Source organism: Vipera berus, assembly GCF_964194415.1.
Source record: "Vipera berus genome assembly, chromosome: 1".
Taxonomy (NCBI): Eukaryota; Metazoa; Chordata; class Lepidosauria; order Squamata; family Viperidae; genus Vipera; species Vipera berus.
Window position 1 is genome coordinate 56705236 of NC_138202.1, and position 22153 is coordinate 56727388.

The window sequence follows — 22153 nt, forward strand, 5'->3', positions numbered from 1 at the left end:
TGCTATTTGCTTTTCACCTTTAGAGAATGAAACGTCTTGGGTCAACCCTGTGATAACACTACAAATATACTAGGTTGACTTTTCACATGAAAAGGCAAAGGGAAATTCGCACTGACACCCTTCACTATGATTGATAGCCTGTGGTATTGAGTTACATTAGTCATCATACAGTCAGGCCATTTTGCTTGCAGGTATATCTCAGCTCATTTTTGTTTTTCATTTTTGAAGAATATACGTAGAATATCCCAAGGAACATAATTATGTGTCTGTTTCCCCCTCTCCAGAGTTGGAGCTTAGGGCTGTGACCTTGGAGAGGGAGATTGTAAGAGCCAGCTCTTTCTAACATCTGGAAGAAATCCTAACCTCAGAAAGTCCACAAAGGGAAGGTCAGGGTTGACTCGAGTCCCAAAGAATTCTAAGCCTCCATTCCAGCCTTTTTTGTATCTTGCGTTTGTTTGTGTAGGACACTTATCCCATATCCTGCAGTCTGTGAGACAGACTCCCTTCTGAGGGGCAGAGCAATGCTTTCTTCTATTTTATATCTCCTTTACCAACAGCAGACCAAAAAGGGGTTCTTCTTTATTTTTAATCAGTCATTTACTGTACTTTTGACATCAACACACACTGACTCAGTTTTATGATTTTTTTTTTCTAGGCTAACCTTCCTCAGTATAGTAACTTACAAATAAGGGCCAGCTTTTGCCCCTGCCGTCTTCCATGTCCCTGTCTCCCTGAGGGGTTATTTCTTCTCTAGTTTAAAGTAATTTAAGGTTTAACATGGACCTCTATGTTTCCCTTTAATTTTCACTTGACCAGCATGTTAACTCAGATACACTTCTATCTTGCATAGCATATTTTTTCCTAACATTCTTACCGTATCTTTATGATATTATATTAAGTATAGGCAACAGATGCCGAATTCATGAATTTTGGCAATCTAAATTAGAAACTCTGCCAAAGGTCTTATTCATTGCCCAGGACAGCTGTCTGTCGACTTTGCACAAATTTCTGCCCCATCTACTTTAATAATTGGATGCAGCAATGATCTTAACTTGTTGACTGATCCAGAAAATCGTGACATTTGAATTCCACATTACTTTTACCTTTTGTTTTCTCAAAAGCATCAGCATGCAGAATTTAATGGGCAATGAGAGCAAAGTTGCTGTAGTTTAGAGATCCAAGTCAATACATCCTCTTTGTAGTTGGCCATCCTTCCTTTTACTGTAGCTGTCACAGGCATTGTTCCATAATAGGCTTCGCTGAAAAAACTACCACTTGCTTCTATACAAATTCCTGCAAAACTATACAGAATCAGAGTAATGTGTTGCAACAAAAGTAATTTTTGACAATAAAAATCAGTTGCATTTACAGCAGTTAGTATGGTCATTGAAATACTGTGGTTGTTTCACTAACTACAATGTTTAGCTACAACGGGGTGTTTGGCAGCATTACGTTTAGATTAGGGACAATTTTATAGCCCGAAACAGGCTTGGTTTTGTTTGCAGGAATACCGTATCTAGGAGGTAGCATAGATTGGGGCCTGTATTATACAAAACTTAGCACAAAGAGACATAGAAATTCTTGCGTTTGCTGACTGATTCTGGAAGCATATCAACTATTGTCAGATTCCTATATTACAGAGCAAGGCCTTGAAGTGGTAAGCACTTCTGCCCTTGGGAAAACTTCTGCCTGTCAAAAATTGGAGCTTTTTGAAAACTCCCCTTTAGGCTTTCAAGAAGCTACTCTGTGAAGTGAGGGCTTAAGTGACTCAGGGAAACAAGGAGAACATCTTAAGTATGTGTTTTGTCCTTCTCTAAATGGTGACAGACTGGATAGCTTGGGGATGCTTTTGTGGTCTTAGTGCAATTGTGAAAATCTGGTTGAGAAACAAAGTTTTTCCTTTAAAACAAAGAAGCAGTCAATACACTACAAATAAAAAAGGCTGAGCCTTTCCAACACCCAATTGTTTATATTCTGTAAAGTTTGGCCCCCATATGTAGTCACCAGCCAAGAGGAGTCATTTGTGTTGTATTACTATGTATTCACAGATATATTTTCAACTTTGAGGGTTGAATCTGTGTTGTTTTTCCCCCTTTTCTTTTGCTATAGTGTCAACTTGATATTTAAACAGAATGTAAGAAAGTCTTCATTGACAGTTTAATATAAAAATGCTGTGGTTGACTGCTTCTTCTAATGCATCCTGTTCTTAACCTAAACTGAGAGTAACTGTAGCTTAAACATCTAAAACACAATTCTTATTGTCAGATGGTGGCAGCATCTCTCTAGGTTCCATATCCAAAGGACAAACCGTATATATTTATATATCTCCATTTGAGGAAAAAAGCTGTATCTGTTGGGGAGAAAAAGGTGTGTGTGTGTGTGTGGGTCATTGCTAGGAGATTAATACTCTTGCTTTCTTCGTGCAGCAGTTTCCAGCATGATCGATGAACTAGGAAATAATCAGGGCTCCTCCATGGTAGGTTATACATCTTAAGACATTTATTTCTCATTGATTACTTGGGTAACACCAATGAGCCATTGATATAAATCTCATTGCATTAGCAACAGACCTGACCCCCTATCTGGCCTGCCTGCTGGTCTAGAGTCTGCTTTTATAGCACAGGTTTAGTACAGTTTGTAATTGAAGTAGAAGTTGACTATTAACTATCAATGTGCCATTGTTATGATGTTTATGTGTGTGTAGTGGAATGTCATATAGCTCTGAGAGAGCTAAGTCTCCTAATATCAGGGTGAAGATCTGAAGTGCAACTTTAATTTTTATCCTAGGAAAGGATGACAATAATTCGTGTACATAGAGAGAAATAAAAGGTTGTCACTACGAGAATTGAAATGTGTAGACATTCTTCCTAATCTGCCTACCTTTATTCTGGATTTTTTTTTCTTGGCCACATTCGATTAAGAAGGTGCCTTATGACTAAATTTGACAAAGTAGACCACACTGTACTTCTTGGCAAGATAGAAAAATATAGAGAGGTAGACAGCATCACCATCAGATGGATTTGTAACTGGCTGACCAACTGGACTCAATGTGTAGTCCTCAATGGAATTACATTGGCATGGAAGGAAGCAAGCAGTGGAGTACCTCATGGTTCTATTTTAGGTCCAGTACTCTTCAACAGCTTCATAAATGTTTTAATGCAGGGGTGTCAAACTCAATTTTATTGAGGGCCGCATCAGCATTGCGGTTGCCCTCAGGGGGCCGGGTGGGTATGGCCAGGGTGGGCATGGCCTACTGGTTGGGCGTGGCTAGAGTGCGTATGGCCTACTGGATGGGCATGGCCAGCTCTACATCGTTTGCATCAAGGGTGCCTATGGGGACCTGGGCAGGAGTGGGACAGATCTGAGGGTCTCTGGCAGAAGGAGGGTCTCTGGGCCAGGACCAAGGCAATGGGGGCCGTTCCCTCACTGTTTCCAAGATGGCTTCGCGGGCCACATGAAACCACTTTGCGGGCCGCATCCGGCCCCCGGGCCTTGTGTTTGACATGTCTGATTTAGAGGAAGGGATAGAAGGGGAACATCACCAAGCTGGGGGAAATAGCCAACACTTTTTAAGCTCAGGAACCAGAAAGGTCTTGCCAGACCTGAACACTGGGTCCAATCCAACAAAATGTAATTTAGTGGTGAAAAAATTAAGGTTTTAAACTTAGGCAAAAAAAGCCCCAAATGCACAGTTATAGAATAGGTGGTACTTGGCTCAACAGCAGTTACTGTACAGAAGTCCTAGTGGACAGTCACTTAGGTATATGAGTCAGTAGTGTGCCACAGCTGCTAAAAAGACCAATACAGTCCTAGGCTGCATTAACAGAGAATCAATATCACATGAAGTATTAGTACTCCTTTATACTGCACTGGGGAGACCAGACTTGGAATACTGAATCCAATTTTTGTCACCACGATACAAAAGGTTATTCATATTCTAGAAAGAGTGCAGAGAAGAACAACAAAGATGATTGGGGGCTGGAGGCTAAACCATAGGGGCTGCTGCTTGAGCTGAGAGTTGGACTAGGAGACCTACAACGTCCCTTCCAACTCTTATTCTGCATTGTTTTTCTCCTGTGATATTTAATCTCACGTGTATAATACAGGTCAGATGAAATTAGTCCCTTTCTACGTAGTCTTAAAACTGCTGAAACAAATCTATTTGAAATTTATTTTTTGTTGGGCTGTTGATCTTAGAAACCTGAATGGAATAAAGATAAGAAATTTGAAAAAAACATGAGCAAAATAATCAACAGAAAGTGTAAGATAGCTATTCTGAGTTTCAAAATCAAAGATGAGTTTTTGAGAAAAATGAGATGTAAAAAACAGTAAGGGCTCCATAAACCTAGGTGCTTTTACCATTAATATAAAAAAGATGTAAATAGTGAGGGGTTTTTGGGTTAAGCCAAAAGGGCAATCCACAGTTCCTTCCTGATTGTTTCATGTGTGTTACAGTTTCAACTTTCGGTTTTGTACACATACAGAATCTCATTTAGGTGCTTGCATCCAATTTTCAAAATAAAATGCTAATGAATTAGGGCTTGTATGCGCTCTACATTTCTTTGGACAGAGTCTGTTTGCAGAATATTTGTGTACATTACAAATATAAAACTTTTACAATTTCTTACAGGTGTATTACAGTGTCTAATTCAACATCAGGCTTTGTTTGATACATTCAGTAATTTTGGCAATGGCTCAAGTATTCTTTCCAGAATCAGTCTCCACTTTGCTTTTCGGCTTTTGTTACCTGCTTATTGAAAAATCACTTGGTTCTCGTGTTTGAAGTGATTATATTGAGGAAACTTGTGAATCACATTTTGTATTGATATTATATTCTTAACTTGAAGATCTCCGGGTGGAGCTGCTAGGATTGTTATTTTATTACACTTTCATATTTCAGTTCTCTGTTTTTTCTGTGCATCTGTATTATGAAATCTATGGGCATGATCCTTCAGCATATCTGTATGATGAGAATCACTTCAGTGTAGCAATCAATGAAATCCTTTCTTCCATTCCTGCATCTTGACTGGCTGTTTACTGCTCAGGTTGAGACTACCGTTGATTCCCTCTTGCGTGAACCACTGCATCCACCAAACTGTTCATGTTACTTTTTAAAGTAACGTTGACATGTCAATAAGTAAAAAATTATTTTGATTGGCTAGATGCATTCATGCCAGCTATTATTGCCCCCATGTATAAGTGTAATTTGTACTTAAGAGTTTCTTACTAATTTCATATGAGGAACTACCAAGTTGAAAGTGTTTCAGAGATGTTCTCTGTTAGCAGTTTGTAAACTTCACATAGGTTGGGAATCATTGTTTCCATGAGACTTCTATTCATTAACCTCTAATATTACTCAGAAGAACAAAGGTTGCAGATTGCAGTATCAAACTGTGATGGCTGCAGGATTTGCATGTCACCATTGACCAGATGATGCATGAAGGGTCGCTATACAAGCCCCAGCACCTTTGAATCTTTGTGTGACACTTATGCATGTACAAAAAGGGCAGGGTTTGTGTTTAACACTCCACCCACCATCTTGCTGAGTTTAATGATCTCCATAGGTACCATTGATCAGAGTAGAAATGAAAATGTGCCTGTAACAGCAAGGTTACCTTTTTCTACTGACTAAAAATTGTACTAGGAAGACACAATGTCCATCACATAATGTATTTCTATTTCTGAGTAGACCTGCTGAGAAAATTGGGCCCAACTACAGACTGCCAGAGCAAGCAGAGTTCTCACCCGCTAGCAGATTGAGTTAGAAAGAAGGACTTGATCTGGAATTCTTCTGAAATGTTAACATTTCTCTGCTGATTTTTTTGAGAGCAGAGGGGGAGGAAGGGATGATGACAAAACGTTACCTTTATTCAGAAAGAAAGAGTGGTCCAAGCATATCCTTACTTTCTAACACACACACACACACACACACACACACACAGAGAGAGAGAGAGAGAGAGAGAGAGAGAGAGAGAGAGAGAGAGAGAGAGAGAGAGAGAGAGAGAGAGACGGTGGGGGAAAGAGATGTATTACATATGTGAAAGATCCATGTAACAAGTAGCCCTGACTAGAATAGGTCCAGGGCCACCCATTTGTATAATATAAATTATTTCCATGGATTTCAACTAAGCAGAGAAATGGAGAAAGTGAGGGGGAATTTTAAAAAGCTTTTGTCTTTAGCTTTTTTATACAAATGCAAAGGAAGCAAGTACATTTTTCTATCTTCCAATGTTCTGCATTCAATTGGTGGGCTGCAAGAAAGTTGGCCATGTTCTTTTATGGGACACGTGAATGAACTAGCCATTCTCCACCGTCATGCAGATGCATTTATTTGATACATTTATATTGCAGTTTTTAGTTTGAAGGGCTCTTGGATTGAGTTAAAGAAGATTAAAACAAAGGCAGCCCTGCTTTAGGCCTTTCATTTAAAAAGACAAGAGAAAAAAAAGGATCAGGAGGAAACAGGAGGGAAAAGGACAAGAAGAAAATTCAAGTATTGGTTTCAAATATGTCATAGTTTTTATCTAGATTAACTTGAAATGAAGCTCCTTGGGTTATTTTATGTTAATCATGTCTCAGTTTCAGCCTGAAGCTGAAAAAAGAGGAAGATGTTTCATATGCCTATAATGAGAATGTATTTTTAGATTCCTGGAAGGCCAAGTATCCCATGTGTCTCATGACAGAATATTTTCTCTGCTCATGCTGAGTATTAACATTGACAACATTGGGCGCTGTTTGATGAATCTTGTCTGAGTTTAGACCTGGTCATGGTTTCCACCTGCTAATGCAGTAGGAGCTACAAGTCCAGAAAACCTTCAGGTCACAATATATGCAAATACAGCTGTTCCAAACTATTTTTATTTTTATTTTAATCCCATTTATATCCTGCCCTTCTCCGAAGACTCAGGGCGGCTTACAATTTAAGCACAAACCCAGTGGCGTAGCGTGGGTTGTCAGCACCCGGGGCAATTTGCGCCCCCTAACCCGGTGACGTCATGGCACCGCCGAAAAGACGCGCCCCGCAGCGGCGTAGACTTTCCAAGAAGAGTCGCGCGCATGCGGGATGCTTCCGGGTCCCTCTCGAGGGCGGCTGGGTGGGGCTCCAACCTGCAAGAGCCGCTGCATTCAAGCTCGCACGTGAGCCCCGCTAAATAAAGCCACGCATGCGCACGAAGCTAGGCCAGCCGGCCGGCGGGTCCGTCTTCGCTCGGCCAAGCCTGCCGGGGCGCCTGCGGGGCGCTTGCGGTTGGCCTGAGCCTGGGCGGAGAGTTGGGCACTTCTATTTATTTTATTCAGTTTATGTGGCCGCCCATCTCACCTGCCGGACTCGTTTCACTTTGCAAGAAAGAGCAGCTCGAGAGCGGAGCCAAGCCGACTCTGTGCAGCCCTTGGGGCTCCCTGAGCAACTCAGTGCGAGCGCGCCCCCCCAGATGTTGCGCCCGGTGCGGCCGGCCCCCCCTGCACCCCCCACGCTACGCCACTGCACAAACCAATGTGCTTAGCAATAGCCTTCATTCTATGTATATGCCTGCTTATTAGGGCTTTCGCTCCCCCCCCCAGCGGCATTATTACAAAGTCAGCTTATTGCCCCCAACAATCTGGGTCCTCATTTTACCTACCTCGGAAGGATGGAAGGCTGAGTCAACCTTGAGCCTGGTGGGATGTGAACCTGCACTAATTGCAGGCAGCTGGTGTTACTTAAGGAGGCATTAGCCCACTGCTCCACCAAGGCTCAAACTACACATTTGAAGCTTGCTCTTGGTAGCTGCTTATAAACTGCAGCATTACGTGTCAGTTTACAATGATGTCCTCGGATAAATGTTGCTTTTTTTGTCAAGACAGTACTGGTCCCCCCATGTTCCTGTTGCTATATCCTGCTAGTGTTGCCACTAATTGTTCCTTACTGCTGATATCACAGCTTGTAACAGAGCTAATTATATATCTAAAGCAGAGGTTCCCAACCTTTTGGGTACCAGGGACCAGTTCCATGGAGAGAGGTTTTTCCCAGACCGGAGAGTGTGGGGTTTTGTGTGCTGCCTGCATCTCGCAAATGGGGCTTTGCTTGTTTGTGCGGGCCGGTTGCTGGCATGCTGTAGACCAGTACTGGGCCATAGACCAGGGGTTGGGGACCCCTGATCTAATGGACATTCTGACATCTGTAATTCTGTGGATATTCTGTAACCTTATGAGTATTCTTGTTAGCCTAAAGTTTGGCTCCAGAATGAGAACTAGTTGGAAGGCTAGGATGTCCCATTACTCATAATGTATATTGCTTTAAAGCAGCAATGCATCCGGCATCCAATCCGAGTCAATCACCGGGACCAGAGTTTTATTCTTCCAAGCTTTCGGACTTATACTGGAGCCCATGCTCAGGGCAGACATCCCTACATATAACCTGGTTAAATAGCTGGCACAACGCTTAAGCTTCCTGACCCAACCCTCGAACAGCACAGTCACATCATCCACACACCCTGAGGTGACAAACCCATACTGGATCCCATAACATTATCCTGGGACACGTACATTCATCTTGCATGCATTTAAATCAAAAGAAGTACTGTACACAATGCACCCCACCCTATTGTCTTAAGTTTTTTTCAATTATCTTTAAGTATTTATTCATTTTGTGTTGAGCCCTTCTGTTATTCATTGTCCTTCATAGTTTTTTCATCAGTGTTTTGGGTAATCTTTTGCTGATTACTGAAGTATCTTGACAGTTTATTTTTCCAAGAAGGACCTCACCAAATTAGAGTAGGAGGGCAGACAGGATGTGGAGATGTCTGGAAACCACATCTTAGAAGGAATGATCGAAAGAGCTGGATATGTTTAGCCTTAGGAGAAAAGATTAAGAAGAAACATAACAGCCTTTCAGATATCTGAGGCTGTCTAGTGGAAGATGAACAGATTTATTTGTTGATCCAGAGAAAAAGGTAGAAATGGAAATAGCTGAGGAATAGATTTCTGCTAAACATTAGAGAAACTGACCATGGAACAGATTGCCTTAGAAGATAGTTGGCTCTCTTATGCTGGGAATATTTAAACAGCATAGGGCAGTCTGACAGGAATTCTAGAATCTTATCCTATATAGCAGATCCTGAATTGACCCTGCAGGAAGAGTTATATTAGATGATCTTTAAATTTCCTTTACACCTGCTCCTTAATTCTAGGATGCATAGGAATAAGTTCTGCCATAAATCCTGCTCTGTTTGTTATCTACCAGGAGTGCAGGACCTTATCTGCAGTGGCCACCGTGTCTTTATCAGATTAGGGGTATGCATTCCCTTGTGAAACAGATGAAATCATTTTTTTAAATCCCACTCACTTTTTAAATGCAATTTTAAATTATACGCGTGTTGTTTTAATTCTCTTGACTTACTTTTAAAAGATGGAATGATCCTAAGGACAGTAACATTAAAAGGACATTGAAAAAACGAAACAACTCATCTTCAACTCAGTTGCTTTCTGCCTGATGGGAGAAGTAGCATTTTATGTGCAACTAAATAGTTTTCACCTACTGCCTTTCAAAATTTCTTTTAGTTGCTTCTCAAGGAAGGCTTTCAGGAGGAGCTGGTGTTCCCCCCCCCCCGACCTCCTCTTGCTGGGAACCCCAACAATAATGAACGTGGTCTCTCTCTTATAAAATTTATCTCACAGCCTTTAAAGCACAGGAGAAATGAAACTGGCAGCAATTTTTTGAAGGCGTAAAAGAACATTAAAGCTTTGAAATTGTCAAAACAGGGCTTTAGAATTTTTCCCCCCTCCAAAGAAAAAAAGAAAAACAATAGCAAATTGCTATGCTTTTCCCTCTTGGCTCACTCTCCTGAGCTGAGATTTCAAAGAAAATATGAGAGACAAACAACCGTAACAAAAACAACAAGTAGAAAAGTTCTGAATATATGTGTTTGTCATGAAAAGGAGAGGGAAGACGAACAACTCCCATCCTCCGTCCCCCCTGATTTCTGAAAGTATTCAGCAAGAATCAGTTCTGTATGTTTTGTATATGCTTTTCCTTTCTTCATCCGTTTCTCTGTGAAGTGTACTCGGGAGAGATGTTAGTGTTTGGTCGCTGATAGCCTCACGCACTGCACGTAGCACTGTCATTAAGCCATCATATGGCTGGCCAGGAGCCAGATCACACAAAGGTTCTGAGGAAGTGCTCCTAAACCGAAAGAGTGGATATATATATATGTGTGTGTGTGTACATCAGTGCAGGAAGAATGTTTATTTCTGCTAATTGGAAGCGAACTTGGGTTGTCCTGACTAAAAAGAAAAAAAACACCACCCAGCCTTTTGCATTTCAAGTAGCACTTGCACGGCTGCTCTCAGCAGGCAGTGCTTTGGTCTAGAGATGATTCTTGAAATTACATGTGCTTCTGTAGACATAAAAGAGAACATCCGCTGGCAGCAATTTTAACTTTGTAAAAGGAAAAAAAAAGTGTAAGAGTCAGGACTGCATGAAAGCTAAAATAAAAGCATACGAGCAATACGATGCTTACAGATAAATATTCATCACAGTATATACTGAAGTATGTGAGGCTAAAGAGCAAGGCAACACCCTCCTTATAAAAGAAAGATTAATTGTTTTGATAATGGGAAGAGACGAAGGTGTTCATTGCAAGCAGAATTATGATTCTCTATCTAGTGAATTCCCTTCAGCCTCAGTGTTGTTGTCATAGCCTTTAGCGCTTTGCTTTGTCCTAAAAATGCAATGTGACAAAATGCAGCCTGCTTTGACAGACTGTTTTACAATGGGGATCGCAGGCTTTTATTTATGTATTTCATTAATTTATACCTTCAAAATTAACCCTCAGCCTTGCAGTATAATTCTGCCATGCCAAGTGGATAGAATGGTTGATAGGCAAATTTTGCATGACTTCCTACCTCCTCTATCATAAGGTAAAATTTAATTTGATTTTGATCTGGCCCTTGCTTCCAGACCAGTGTGACCAATGTCCTCCCCATTCATTACCCCCACCCCAAGTCATGAGTTAATCTGGTACACATTGTTGGGTATGAGCAAATTCCTGTAGAGATTTATATACTCTGATCAGCGTTAATAATTCACCAGTTGTAAATGTGTCTTTCTCAAGACCTCTTGTATTTCCTGGAGGCCACCTGGAACAACCATTAAAATATCTGATCCCATGACTGGTGAACCAAATAAAATATTGTGCCAGTTCATTCTGAATCAGATTGCTAGTCCTACCTAGTATACTGTATATGGTAAGAATCAGAATGAAAAATACGCAGTGATAATATTTGTATTTAGGCCAATTTAAATTTTAGAATAGTTGCCTGCTTTAGAGTTTATTAAAATTCCTGTTTGAACAATAAGGTTGAAGACAGAAAAAGCGTGAACGGCTACAGCCATTTGTAATAATGTTAAGTAATATAGAATTACAAGTAGATTGTTTTTCTTAGGGGTGCTAAGCCTTTTATTTCAAAGGCTCCTGTTTTTTAAAATATACATTTCATCAGCTGAAATCCACTGTTTTCATTTTAATGAATTTTCCACACTGCAACCTTAAATTGCTGGACTCCTTCGAGTAAATCAGGTGGAAATGAAGCTGGCTTTCAAAAATCCTGTCTGTATTTCAGTAGTTACACTTTGTATTACACTTTGGCCAGATGATGACCCATAGTTTTCTTTGAACTAGGTTTAACATGGTCCCTGACTGGTGAATTTCCATTCTTTCTTACCCTTCCTGGATCAGTAGCAAAAGAAAAAAAAAAAGGCAGCACCATTTTGCTATATATTTCATGGTAGAAGGGGCAAATGGCAGAACTCTATCAATTTCATTGTTTAAAAGCCAAGTAATGTGGCGGTGTAGGCCTATAATGAAATGCAAGGGTAAACTGGACCCACTACTTGAACTAACACAAGACAGAAAACATTATTTTTGATAGGTAGCAGAAGAAGACAGGAAGAAGTTGCCCTTCGGTGAGCTGGGGTGGGTAGAAATTGATGGTGGCCATTCCTTCCCTTGAGACTCTCTGTAGCCTACGTTCAAACTGGGGCAAATTGATAATCGGGATCAGCTCTGAGTGTGATGTCCAGATTGATCGGAAATGAAACAGAAATTGACTGATTGGGTCTGTTCATTCATAACACTGGTGGTTATTTTTTTTAAAAAAACTTTTAGGTATTAAAGAAAGTATATAAATAATTATTAAAAAAACCCCAAGGGATTAAAAAGGCAAAATACAGATGAATAAACAAGTGGTTTTAAAATGTCATGGAGATTGTCATTTTCCCGTACAGGTGGTCTTTGACTTACAACTACAAGTGGGACCAGAATTTTTATTGCTAAGCAAGGTGGTTGTTTAATGAGTCACACCTAACTTTCTGACCCTTTTTTGCTACTATTTGCTAAGCAAATCACTGTGGTCATTAAATGAATCATGCAGCCATTAAGCAAATCGGACTTCCCCTGTGAACATTGCTTGTCCAAAGCTAGCTGGGAAGGTTGTAAATGGCAATCACATGATCCTGCGATGCTGCAAACGCAACACTCATAAGAGTGAGTACTGGTTGTAAGTCACTTTTTTCAGTGCTGTTGTAACTTTGAATGGTAACTAAATTAATGGTTGTAAGTTGAGGAGTACCCGTATATCATTTGTTAGTTCTGGATAATGAAATATTTTAAATTCTTTGAAAAGACAAAAAATCACTATTGAATTTTAAGCCAAGAATAAACACCAAAAATTAGAGGGCAACTATAAATAGCTGTTAAATAGACTCCAGAAGATGGTAGAGGACAGGAAAGCATAGAGGAACGTTGTCCATGGGGCCGCGATGGGTCGGACACAACTTTGCAACTAACAACAACAAAATAAATAGCTGTTGCTAATTTAAAATATTAGGTAGGTGGCAGTCAGGAAGTCTTTTAAGTCATCTTGCTTGGAGATGCTAAACCAGGAGAGGATTTCTGGGCAACTTCATAAGTAAGAATAAGAAGCGATAACATAAACTGTTGGCCAGTATTAAGTGCATATCTGTGACATTACATTACAATTGCCTGATACTATTACATGGAAAAATTACATTTGTCAGACACATTGAACTGGAATTATTCCTTTGCATATCTGCAGGAGGCAAGGCTCACAAGGTGAAGCTAAAACTGTCGCTGCTTTGGAGGTGGAAGTTTTCAATAGGGTGTTGCTAGTCTGCAGCATTGAAACACTGCAGTTGTAAACACCTAAGTCTGCTGATCTGAATCCAAAATGAGATGGATTGGCTACCCCTGCATGAGAGCTCTCTTCCCAACCCCCACTTGATCTGGAAATAACCAGTTTCTCTTGTTGAAGCTGGCAAATAAAAAAAATGTTTCTCAAGCCCAGAATCTTGAGACTTGAGGCTCAGGAAATAAATGTCTCCTACTTCGTCATCCACTCTAGGCTCATAAAAAAGCCATGTTTGAGAAAAGTGCTATGAAAAGAAATCCCTCACTATGCCACTTAAGATCATACGTAGCATGCGCTTGGCATGAAGAATTCTGCTACTTGTTTTGGAGACTGCCTTGACTTTGTGTTCGGCTGTTAAGATGCCAGGATTCCATTTCCAAGCCTGGTTCAATCAGACTTCCAACATGCTTCTAGTTTACAGAGGCCTATTGTAAGAAAACACAGTTCAAGTGCACCACCACCACCTTTAAAAAAAATAAACAACATTGTTTGGAATAGCTTACCTTCTTTGTCTTATATGCTTGTTTACAATGTATTTGTATATTTGTCTCCACTGAAAGTGGATTCCAAGGTTCGTTTAAGTCAGGGATCTTCAAACTCGGCTCTTTTATGACTCGTGGACTTCAACTCCCAGAATTCCTCAGCCAGTATACCTGGCTGAGGAATTCTGGGAGTTGAAGTCCAGGAGTCATAAAAGGGCCAAGTTTGAAGATCCCTGGTTTAAGTAATAGAGTTAAGCAATTTTTAAAAATCAGCATGAAACACAGAAACAAGGACTTCAAATAAACTTGGTGTTTATGTATCAATATTATAGCTATGAAAATGCAAAGTGCATAATATTATTTGGGACATTGACAGAGGAAGATGTGATCCATATTGATTCGGCCACTTTCATTTATTTTAAGTTACATTCTACAATTATTGATATGACACTTGGCTCCTCCTTCTGGTCCTTTTCCTCTTCTGTCTCCAATATTTGCTTTTTAGATTCCTCAAAAAGAAGCAGTCAACAGCCAGTTTTCTACATGGAGGCCAGCCTCATCTGTGCTGGAATTATTCCAGCTGGAACTTTGATAATCTTCTTTCAAAAGGTCCTAGAAAATCCAGAAAGATCTGCTAATTGAAACAAACCTCTGTCCAAATTGTTTGCTGGTTTAAGGAAATTTATAATATTTCAGTACTCCTTTTTGCTCTCATTTTTAAACTGAACTACCTGCTCTTTTGGTGAAAGTATATCTTTCTTGTGCAGAACATTTTTCTGTTCAGATGTGAAGTTTTTCTCAAAGATGAGGAAACAGAACACGAGTCAAGTCCTTAAGTAGTTCTTCAGGCTTTCAGATGCTTCAAATTTTCCTACTTCACAATGCCTAGGACTAAATTTGAGACTTCCAAGTGGAGGCCTTGTTCAGTCTAGATGCTGTTGGACTAGCATTTGACTGCAGCTAGCAAGAAGGAGATTCTAATCATCAGTGGAGGATTTTAGATTTCTTATTCCTGCTTTAATAATTATACTACACCAGCTCCATTCAGTCTTCTAACTTCAGATGGATTGCATGCATCATTTTCAGAAAGAACAAAAATTTACATATTCTAGCAGGACCAATCCGTGCCTTAAAACAAGTAGCTCTTATTTAAAAAGGTAAAGGTTCCCCCGCACATGCGTGCTAGTCGTTTCCAACTCTAGGGGCCAGTGCTCATCTCCGTTTCAAAGCTGAAGAGCCAGCGCTTGTCTGAGGACGTCTCTGTGGTCATGTGGCCGGCGTGACTAGACACCAAAGGCACACGGAACGCTGTTACCTTCCCACCGTAGTGGTCCCTATTTTTCTACTTGCATTTTTATGTGCTTTCAAACTGCTAGGTTGGCAGAAGCTGGGATGAGTAACAGGCGCTCACTCTGATACGCGGCAGTTGGGATTTGACCCGCCAAACTGCTGATCTTCTGATTGACAAGCTCAGCGTCCTAACCCACTGAGCCACTGCGTCCCTTAGCTCTTATTTATAGGTTACCTTTCTGATTTAACCTTTGCCCAAGTTACATATTGCATCCAAATTTAACTCACATACATGTTTACAGTTGGTTGTGAGGTTAGAAGACAAGTGACTTGAAGCCTGGTTGCTCCTTCTATAAATATTTGGATCAGTAAAAATTTACAGAGCCAAGTATTTATTAATTTGAGAAAATGCACCAGAAGATGTAGTAAATGGTGGATTGAAGTACTTGTGAGAAAAAAGATGTGAACCAGATGATGAAAAATTGGATTTGCAATCTTTCTTTCCATTTTTAATTTCCAAGAGCTGGTAATTCTGTCTTGTTTTCCATGAAAAAGGGCAAGAATGTAGAAAACGTACATTAAGTCTAGGTTTCTCAAATGAAAATGACAGATGATTTGTTGAAGTAAATTTTTGTTTTGTCTTTCTTTGCAGTGTAAAATGGACTGGTGGTAACTAAGGAAATATTTAAAAAATGCCTAACTAGTACTCTATTGGGATTTTCTTTGAAAGAGGGAAGAAAGAAGGAGATATAATCTTCCCTAGTTTGTTGCCCTGCAGAAATGTAGCAGTTCATTTTCTAATTATCCCAAGCCATTCTGAGTGATGATTGCTTTGCTGTCCCACCAGCTATTAACTTTTTTTCACAGTCTTGTCATCACATTGTGGTTTTATGCTATGATGCCCTTTGTCTTTGAGAGAAAAATGAGTTGAGGAATATGCTGCTTTGACTACTAAAATCTGCCTCCTCAGGCCATAGAGCTTTGGGTTTCATGAAATGGTAATGGTGATTACTATAATCAGGAATGGCAGCCTTAGGCCTCTGCCATGGTTCTAGTTGCGTTAAAAAAAAACCCCAGAATGAGTATGTACTGTGAAGAGCCCATTTCCTCCATAACCAGTACTAAATATGTTTTTGCTCATATCCTCTATGGCATTCTCTTATGATTCTTAAAGAGGGTAGCATCATATTTAGTCCTCTGATTAATTCCACAAAAGGAAGATGGTTATATTAGTAGGCATGAAAATATTAAAACAAGAAATTACTTGGCTAATTCTGTGGTTTAAGCTTACAGTCCCATATAAACAAGAAATGAACAACTGTGCACAGTATCTAAGTTTTACTTTCATCAAGGCATTAGATATAAACATCCTGAGGGGTGGAAAATGGATTGTTTTATTGTGTTTATTTAGTGGGAATATAGAGGGAATAGCCTGAGTTACAATACCTGAAAAAGTGGTATTCACACTTTTCTACAAGTTAAGGATACTTCTTAACCCATTCAAATAATTTCCAAAAGTGTAGGGCCTGACAGTTCTGGCAATTACAGGATTTGTAATACCAACACATTTCAAAGGTACCCAATTGAGGCAGGGTGCTTTGGTGAGATACAGTCTTTTCTGCAAAATAATTTAAATCTGAAATAAATATATAAATGCCCAGGAAAGATAATTAGTATACGGAAGGCTATTCCACTCAAATTCAAAAGTATATCTCTAAAGGTCCTCATGCTTGTGGTACAGGGAAGACATTTGTAGATATATTACATGTATTTCTTGGTAATGTCCAGTAGGAATGGAATGGACCTTAAGATCATATTCCAACCATTTGCCTTTATGGTGTATCTTAACTGTTTCATTTCAGAGTTGTGGTGGACAATTATTCTTAAATAGAGTTGCTATGCTGCAAGATGAGGAGCCATATAAATTGATCAAATAACTCAATAAAATAAAGTGAAATCCTGCTGCATTTTAAAAAATTATTCATAGCCTCCATGATTTCTTTACTGACTGTTAATATTGGCCTACATTTGCTAGTCAGTCAGGTCAATGAAGATTTAATATCACCATCTTCACTAGGAGCATTTCTCCTTAAAAGCACTGCTCTGTAGGAGCAGAATTACTTTGAAGAATATAATATGTCTGACTAAACTTAACAGCATCTACAGAAACTATTCAGTTGTAAGACAGATAGCTTAAAGTTATATTTTGATTTCCATCTGAAAAGCAAATAGAAACTTTTTAAAAAACTGCCAAATTAGGAAAAAATAGTAAGCCTCATTCTTTCTTTTCTTATATCACTTTCTAGGCTATGGTAGCTTGCTATCCTGGGAATGGAACTGGCTATGTGCGTCATGTGGACAATCCCAATGGAGATGGGCGATGTATCACCTGCATTTATTACCTGAACAAGAACTGGGATTCAAAGGTATGTAGCTCCTCACATGTAGTTGAGCTGCAGACTCAAAAGGAACCTACTCCAGAAACAATTCTTCTCCACATAGTTGTTTTCTTGCTCTTCCATATTTTATGAAGTACCGTGAAATTTCTGAATACAACAACACCATTGCTTCTGGGTAGCTGAGATGTGAAGATAAATCCATTTCATGTTTGCATTATTTTTTAATTTCAATTGGATGGACAGCTTATTGAATATGGGGATAACTTAGAATTTCTGAGCCATTGGCATGACTGTCACTATTTAAAGGTACAGGTAACAAAGGATTTAGTTTGATGAAAACAAATGGGTGCCTATAAAGGAATAAATGGATTCTGACAACTGAGGTAGTTTAACTGAAGATTGGCAGATTCAGCTGTGGTCATCTTTTCTTTTTGTCCCATATAAAACAGCCTTTGAAATAAGAATATTTGTTTGATTTTGCCCTTTGTACAGTATAAGATCCCCCTATGTTTACCATGCCTTGGCCTCAAAAAACGCATTGCTAACACGCGTGGGAGAGCTTAGAGGCTGTTTGCTGTGATATATTTAAAGAAAAGCAAGTTGACATTCTGCCTTTAGGTTTGCTAACTGTCAAAAGCATCGGTTTTCAGCTACTCAAAGCCCTGAATCTAGAAGTGTGCCCACTTCAAACCATGTCCAACTCTTGTGGATACCCAGGAAAAAGTGAGCATTATTTTTTATATGACACTGAGATCCCTCAGACTTTTCTCAGAGTGGAAAATAAAAACAATCCTTTCCTTTTCTTTAAAAAATACACCAACATGAATAGATGACATAGGGACATTTCTTATAATTTAGATGCATCCAAGCAATAAAGGAAATTATTTACATGTTTTAAAACTCTGTACGTTAATGCCAATGTAATAAGTATACTGGAAGAACTCTTAACTGCAGCCCTCTGATGAATATATATTTGATGGTATAAAAGACCACAGATGTTATCTGGATAAGAAAGATGTAAATTTGATTATAATAACAATCTGGCTGCAAAACCTCACTGTCAACATGGCATGCAGAGAGTGGTGTTATAGTAGTGTTCTATTAAATCTGGGCAGATCCACCTTCTGGAAGAATACTATGGCAAACTAGGACATCTTTGAGGGAGCGAAGACTGTGTTATAGTGCTACCTGTGGCCAGTCAACTAGTCCAGGCCAAGGGAGCCTCTCTAGATAAGGAGTGACCTAAAGATTCCCCACCTGCACTCCTCTGGAGAAGTCCACAGGATTTGAAGATCCTTGTAGTCAACTCACGAGTTGAGTGGCTGGGAAATGAGAGAGAGAAATCTAGCTCATATTTATTTATTTAATTTTATTTGTATACCACCCTTCTCCCGAAGGACTCAGGGCGGTGAACAGGGCAAACATATAAAAATACAAAGATACAAAAGTTAAAAAAGAATTAAGTATGGGGATGGAAGTGGTTCAAATTTTCCGTCTGGATATGATAGCGAGAAGTTTATCATAACAAAAAAGTGTATAACAGATCTGCTAAGGAAAACCAGACAAAACCGGGGTCAGAAAGTCTTGAGAAAAAGAGAGCATTGTTTTCCCCATCCACTGTATTAATACTTGATTCATTTTAAGATTTGTTCATGAAACACAAAGAGCAAATAGACTATATTATATCCAAAGACCCTTCAGGAACAGCAACACAAATGGTACATACATAGGTCAGCCCTGGGATTATGGGTTAATGATTTTCTTCCATTGAAGGAAGATGAGACGAAGGGGCCCCAACGGTTGTGGCAAATTTTTCATCAGCAGATGAGTTCTTCATTCTCCCCCTTCATGTCCAGTTGGGTCCTCAGTAAATCTCACCTGACTTATTTTTTTTATGCACATATATACCTACATTTTAAGCCGTCTGCTTATCCTGTGTAATCAAAAAATGATCTTGTTCTTTTCTTTCTGTTTAAGCTGCATGGGGGAATTCTACGAATATTCCCAGAGGGCAAGTCCTATGTAGCAGATGTCGAACCCATCTTTGACAGATTACTTTTTTTCTGGTCAGACCGAAGGAACCCACATGAAGTGCAACCTTCCTATGCAACAAGGTAAAGACTGCAGGTGTGGGTTTTAATTAGGGACAGACTTCATGTATAGTTAGATGTACTATTCCAGCCTTGACAGTAAAATGATTTCAGGTAGCAGGTTCAGGAAAGAACCCTGAATCCAATAGACGTCTGAAATATGAATTCTGAAACTTGCTTGATGAAAGGAACAATACTCTGGGTAAGTCATATAATTTGGGAATTATACTGGAAAAATAGAAGTATCTATTATGTAGAAACACTTTTGATATGGAAGTGTGCTCTTTTATCCTCACATTTTACTAATCCCTTTATTGAAAAGGAAATCATTGCATTTTGCCATGTTTAATTCTGTACTGAATATCTACTGATTGGTATTTACTATGTGTATATACATAGTATGCAGTTAAGAGCCAGTTTGATGTAGTGATTAAGGCATCAACCTGGGAACTGAGAGTCATTCACAGTTCTAGTCTGTCTAGTAACAGAGCCAGCCGTGTGAATTTGAGCCAGGCACTTTCTTTCAGCCCTAGGCAGAAGGCAATGTCAAACCACTTCAAAAAAAAAAAAAAAACCTTGCCAGGAAAGCTCCAGGACTTGCCCAGGCAATGTCCAAGAATCAGATATGACTGAACAGAAAGGGGGGGAAAAGTATGCAGTTATGCAAATTAATTTTAACTTCCTGGCTCTATTGAGTGTTTCTGTCCTCTAGTTCTGTGTGCCAGATATTCAGCCTTGGTTAAAGAACCCACTTATATACCTGTGCATGCGCACACAAACCCTTTGAGAGTTTTTTTTTAAAAAAAAACAATTTAGTTAAAATTGGTAAAATTTTGATAGGTGTGTTTGGATCCATATAGCAAATTGTGAGTAATGGCTTTCTTGGAATCTAGACATTTTTTTCTTTGTCACAAGCACCCATGGCAATTATTTGTGGTGCCAAATTATATAGTGAAGTCCTCTTTCAGCATTACTGCATCTGTGATACTGATGCTTTCTCAATAATTGCTTTTGCCCTGGCTAGAGAATGTGCCCATCTGCTTCTTACTAATGATGTCCCTTTTCATAGCAATATGTAAGCAAGACATGGCACTTTAGGAGGACTTACAGACTTCACAATAGTTTTCCCCAAGCTGGTGCCCTCCAGTTTGGTTGGGTTTGCCTGTAGGAGTAATGGGAGTTGCAATTCCAGCACAGCTGAAGGTGCCAAAATGAAGAAGATAGTTTAGTAACTATCTGACTGTCTTCATATTTGAAACTATTGCCATCTAAAGTCACTAAGCAACATAATAAGTTGTATGCTCTATGAACTTCCAAATATATAATAAAGCCTCAATGTAATGGATCATGGATTTTCCCCCCTTTGTAGATATGCAATGACGGTGTGGTATTTCGATGCTGAGGAAAGAGCAGAAGCGAAAAAGAAATTCAGGAATTTAGTTGGTATGAGAATTTATTTTTTACCCATGTATTCCAGGAACACATTCTACTATGTTCTGATGTCACAGAATTAATTACATAAAGAACACCTTGCCCAGTCCAGAAATGTAAGCTCTACACATTGAAACAAGTTTCTGTTCATTTTTATGTTTCATGTCTAAATGACTGGGACCCAAATATGAATTTATTTTATTTAAGAAAAGTTATATGGCTATTCAGCTCTCATTGATTCCTGGTGGCTTAGAAAGATAAAAACCTAGTATAAAAATAATCAATAGCAATAATCCCCCCCAGTGACAACAATCAGTTTGACATCTCAAAGAATTCCTTTCATACCATCCTGCCTTTACCAAGACTTTCATAGGAAATTCTTCTCTACATATCTTTGTTCAGAGAAATGCTATGTGTGTAGAAAAATGGATTTTTTTCTGTTATGGCACTGAACTTAAGGGTATCTTCCCAAAGATGATAGGATTGGCTCTTTTCAGTCTTAAATTAAAATTCTCTTTGCTTAAGCATTCTGAAGAAAATTTGGAAGTAAATTAAATGTACATTCTATGTTTAACTTACAGTTCCTGATAGGGGATTTTTTTGTGTTAAAGTTTCATGCTCCTATTATATTGTTTTTATAATTTTATGTGTCCTATTCTACAACACAAATAGAAAAGTCATCAAAGTGCATATGAAATGTTCATGCTTATTAACCTGGTGCAGGGCTTGAGTATGAATTTGTTTATTTCTCTGTTGCGTGGTTATTTAACCATCTCTTCAATTATTCATTGCAGATGCAGGAAAGACAGAAGCAGTTCTCAGTAAAGACTGAATAACAAATGATTTGATACAATTTTTGTATAATGATAATTTTCGGACTGTTTGCAAGCAATAAGATCCAAAGATTACATGGTCTGTTTTTTATGATTATTGGATATTCTTCAATGCACTATTTTTGACATTAACTAATGTTTGCATATTACCATGATGGTACTCATGACAGCTTCCAATCTCTTCTATTTGGCGTAAGCATCCCTCTTCTGTTCTTGCCTTTTAATTGAAGAATGCCACCAGAATGAAGAATATCACCAAATCTCATATGATATCAAGGTGAAGATGGCAATACTAGTAATAAAAATACTAAATATTTGAACAATTGGAGGAACCTGAGTCTATTTGCACTTTAGTTACATTTTCTGGTTCGGTAGGAAGGAACTTTACGAAGGATCCTCACTGGCAAACTTCAGATGAGCAACACAAGCAAGCCAAGATGCAA

The 22153-nt window shown here is 39.1% G+C and overlaps 1 protein-coding gene across 1 annotated transcript in view; it reads left to right on the plus strand.

Moving 5' to 3' along the window:
* EGLN3 (egl-9 family hypoxia inducible factor 3) overlaps window positions 1-21904 on the plus strand; it is a gene marked incomplete at its 5' end in the record, with an annotated part of 37652 nt that extends 15748 nt beyond the window's left edge. Inside the window, 4 exons of the mRNA XM_081326828.1 lie at window positions 17264-17383; window positions 19334-19470; window positions 20816-20889; window positions 21672-21904. Coding sequence (XP_081182954.1) covers window positions 17264-17383; window positions 19334-19470; window positions 20816-20889; window positions 21672-21709 — 369 coding nt within the window. The 3' untranslated portion in view covers window positions 21710-21904. The remainder of the gene's footprint in view (window positions 1-17263; window positions 17384-19333; window positions 19471-20815; window positions 20890-21671) is intronic.
* Window positions 21905-22153: the final 249 nt, after the last annotated feature.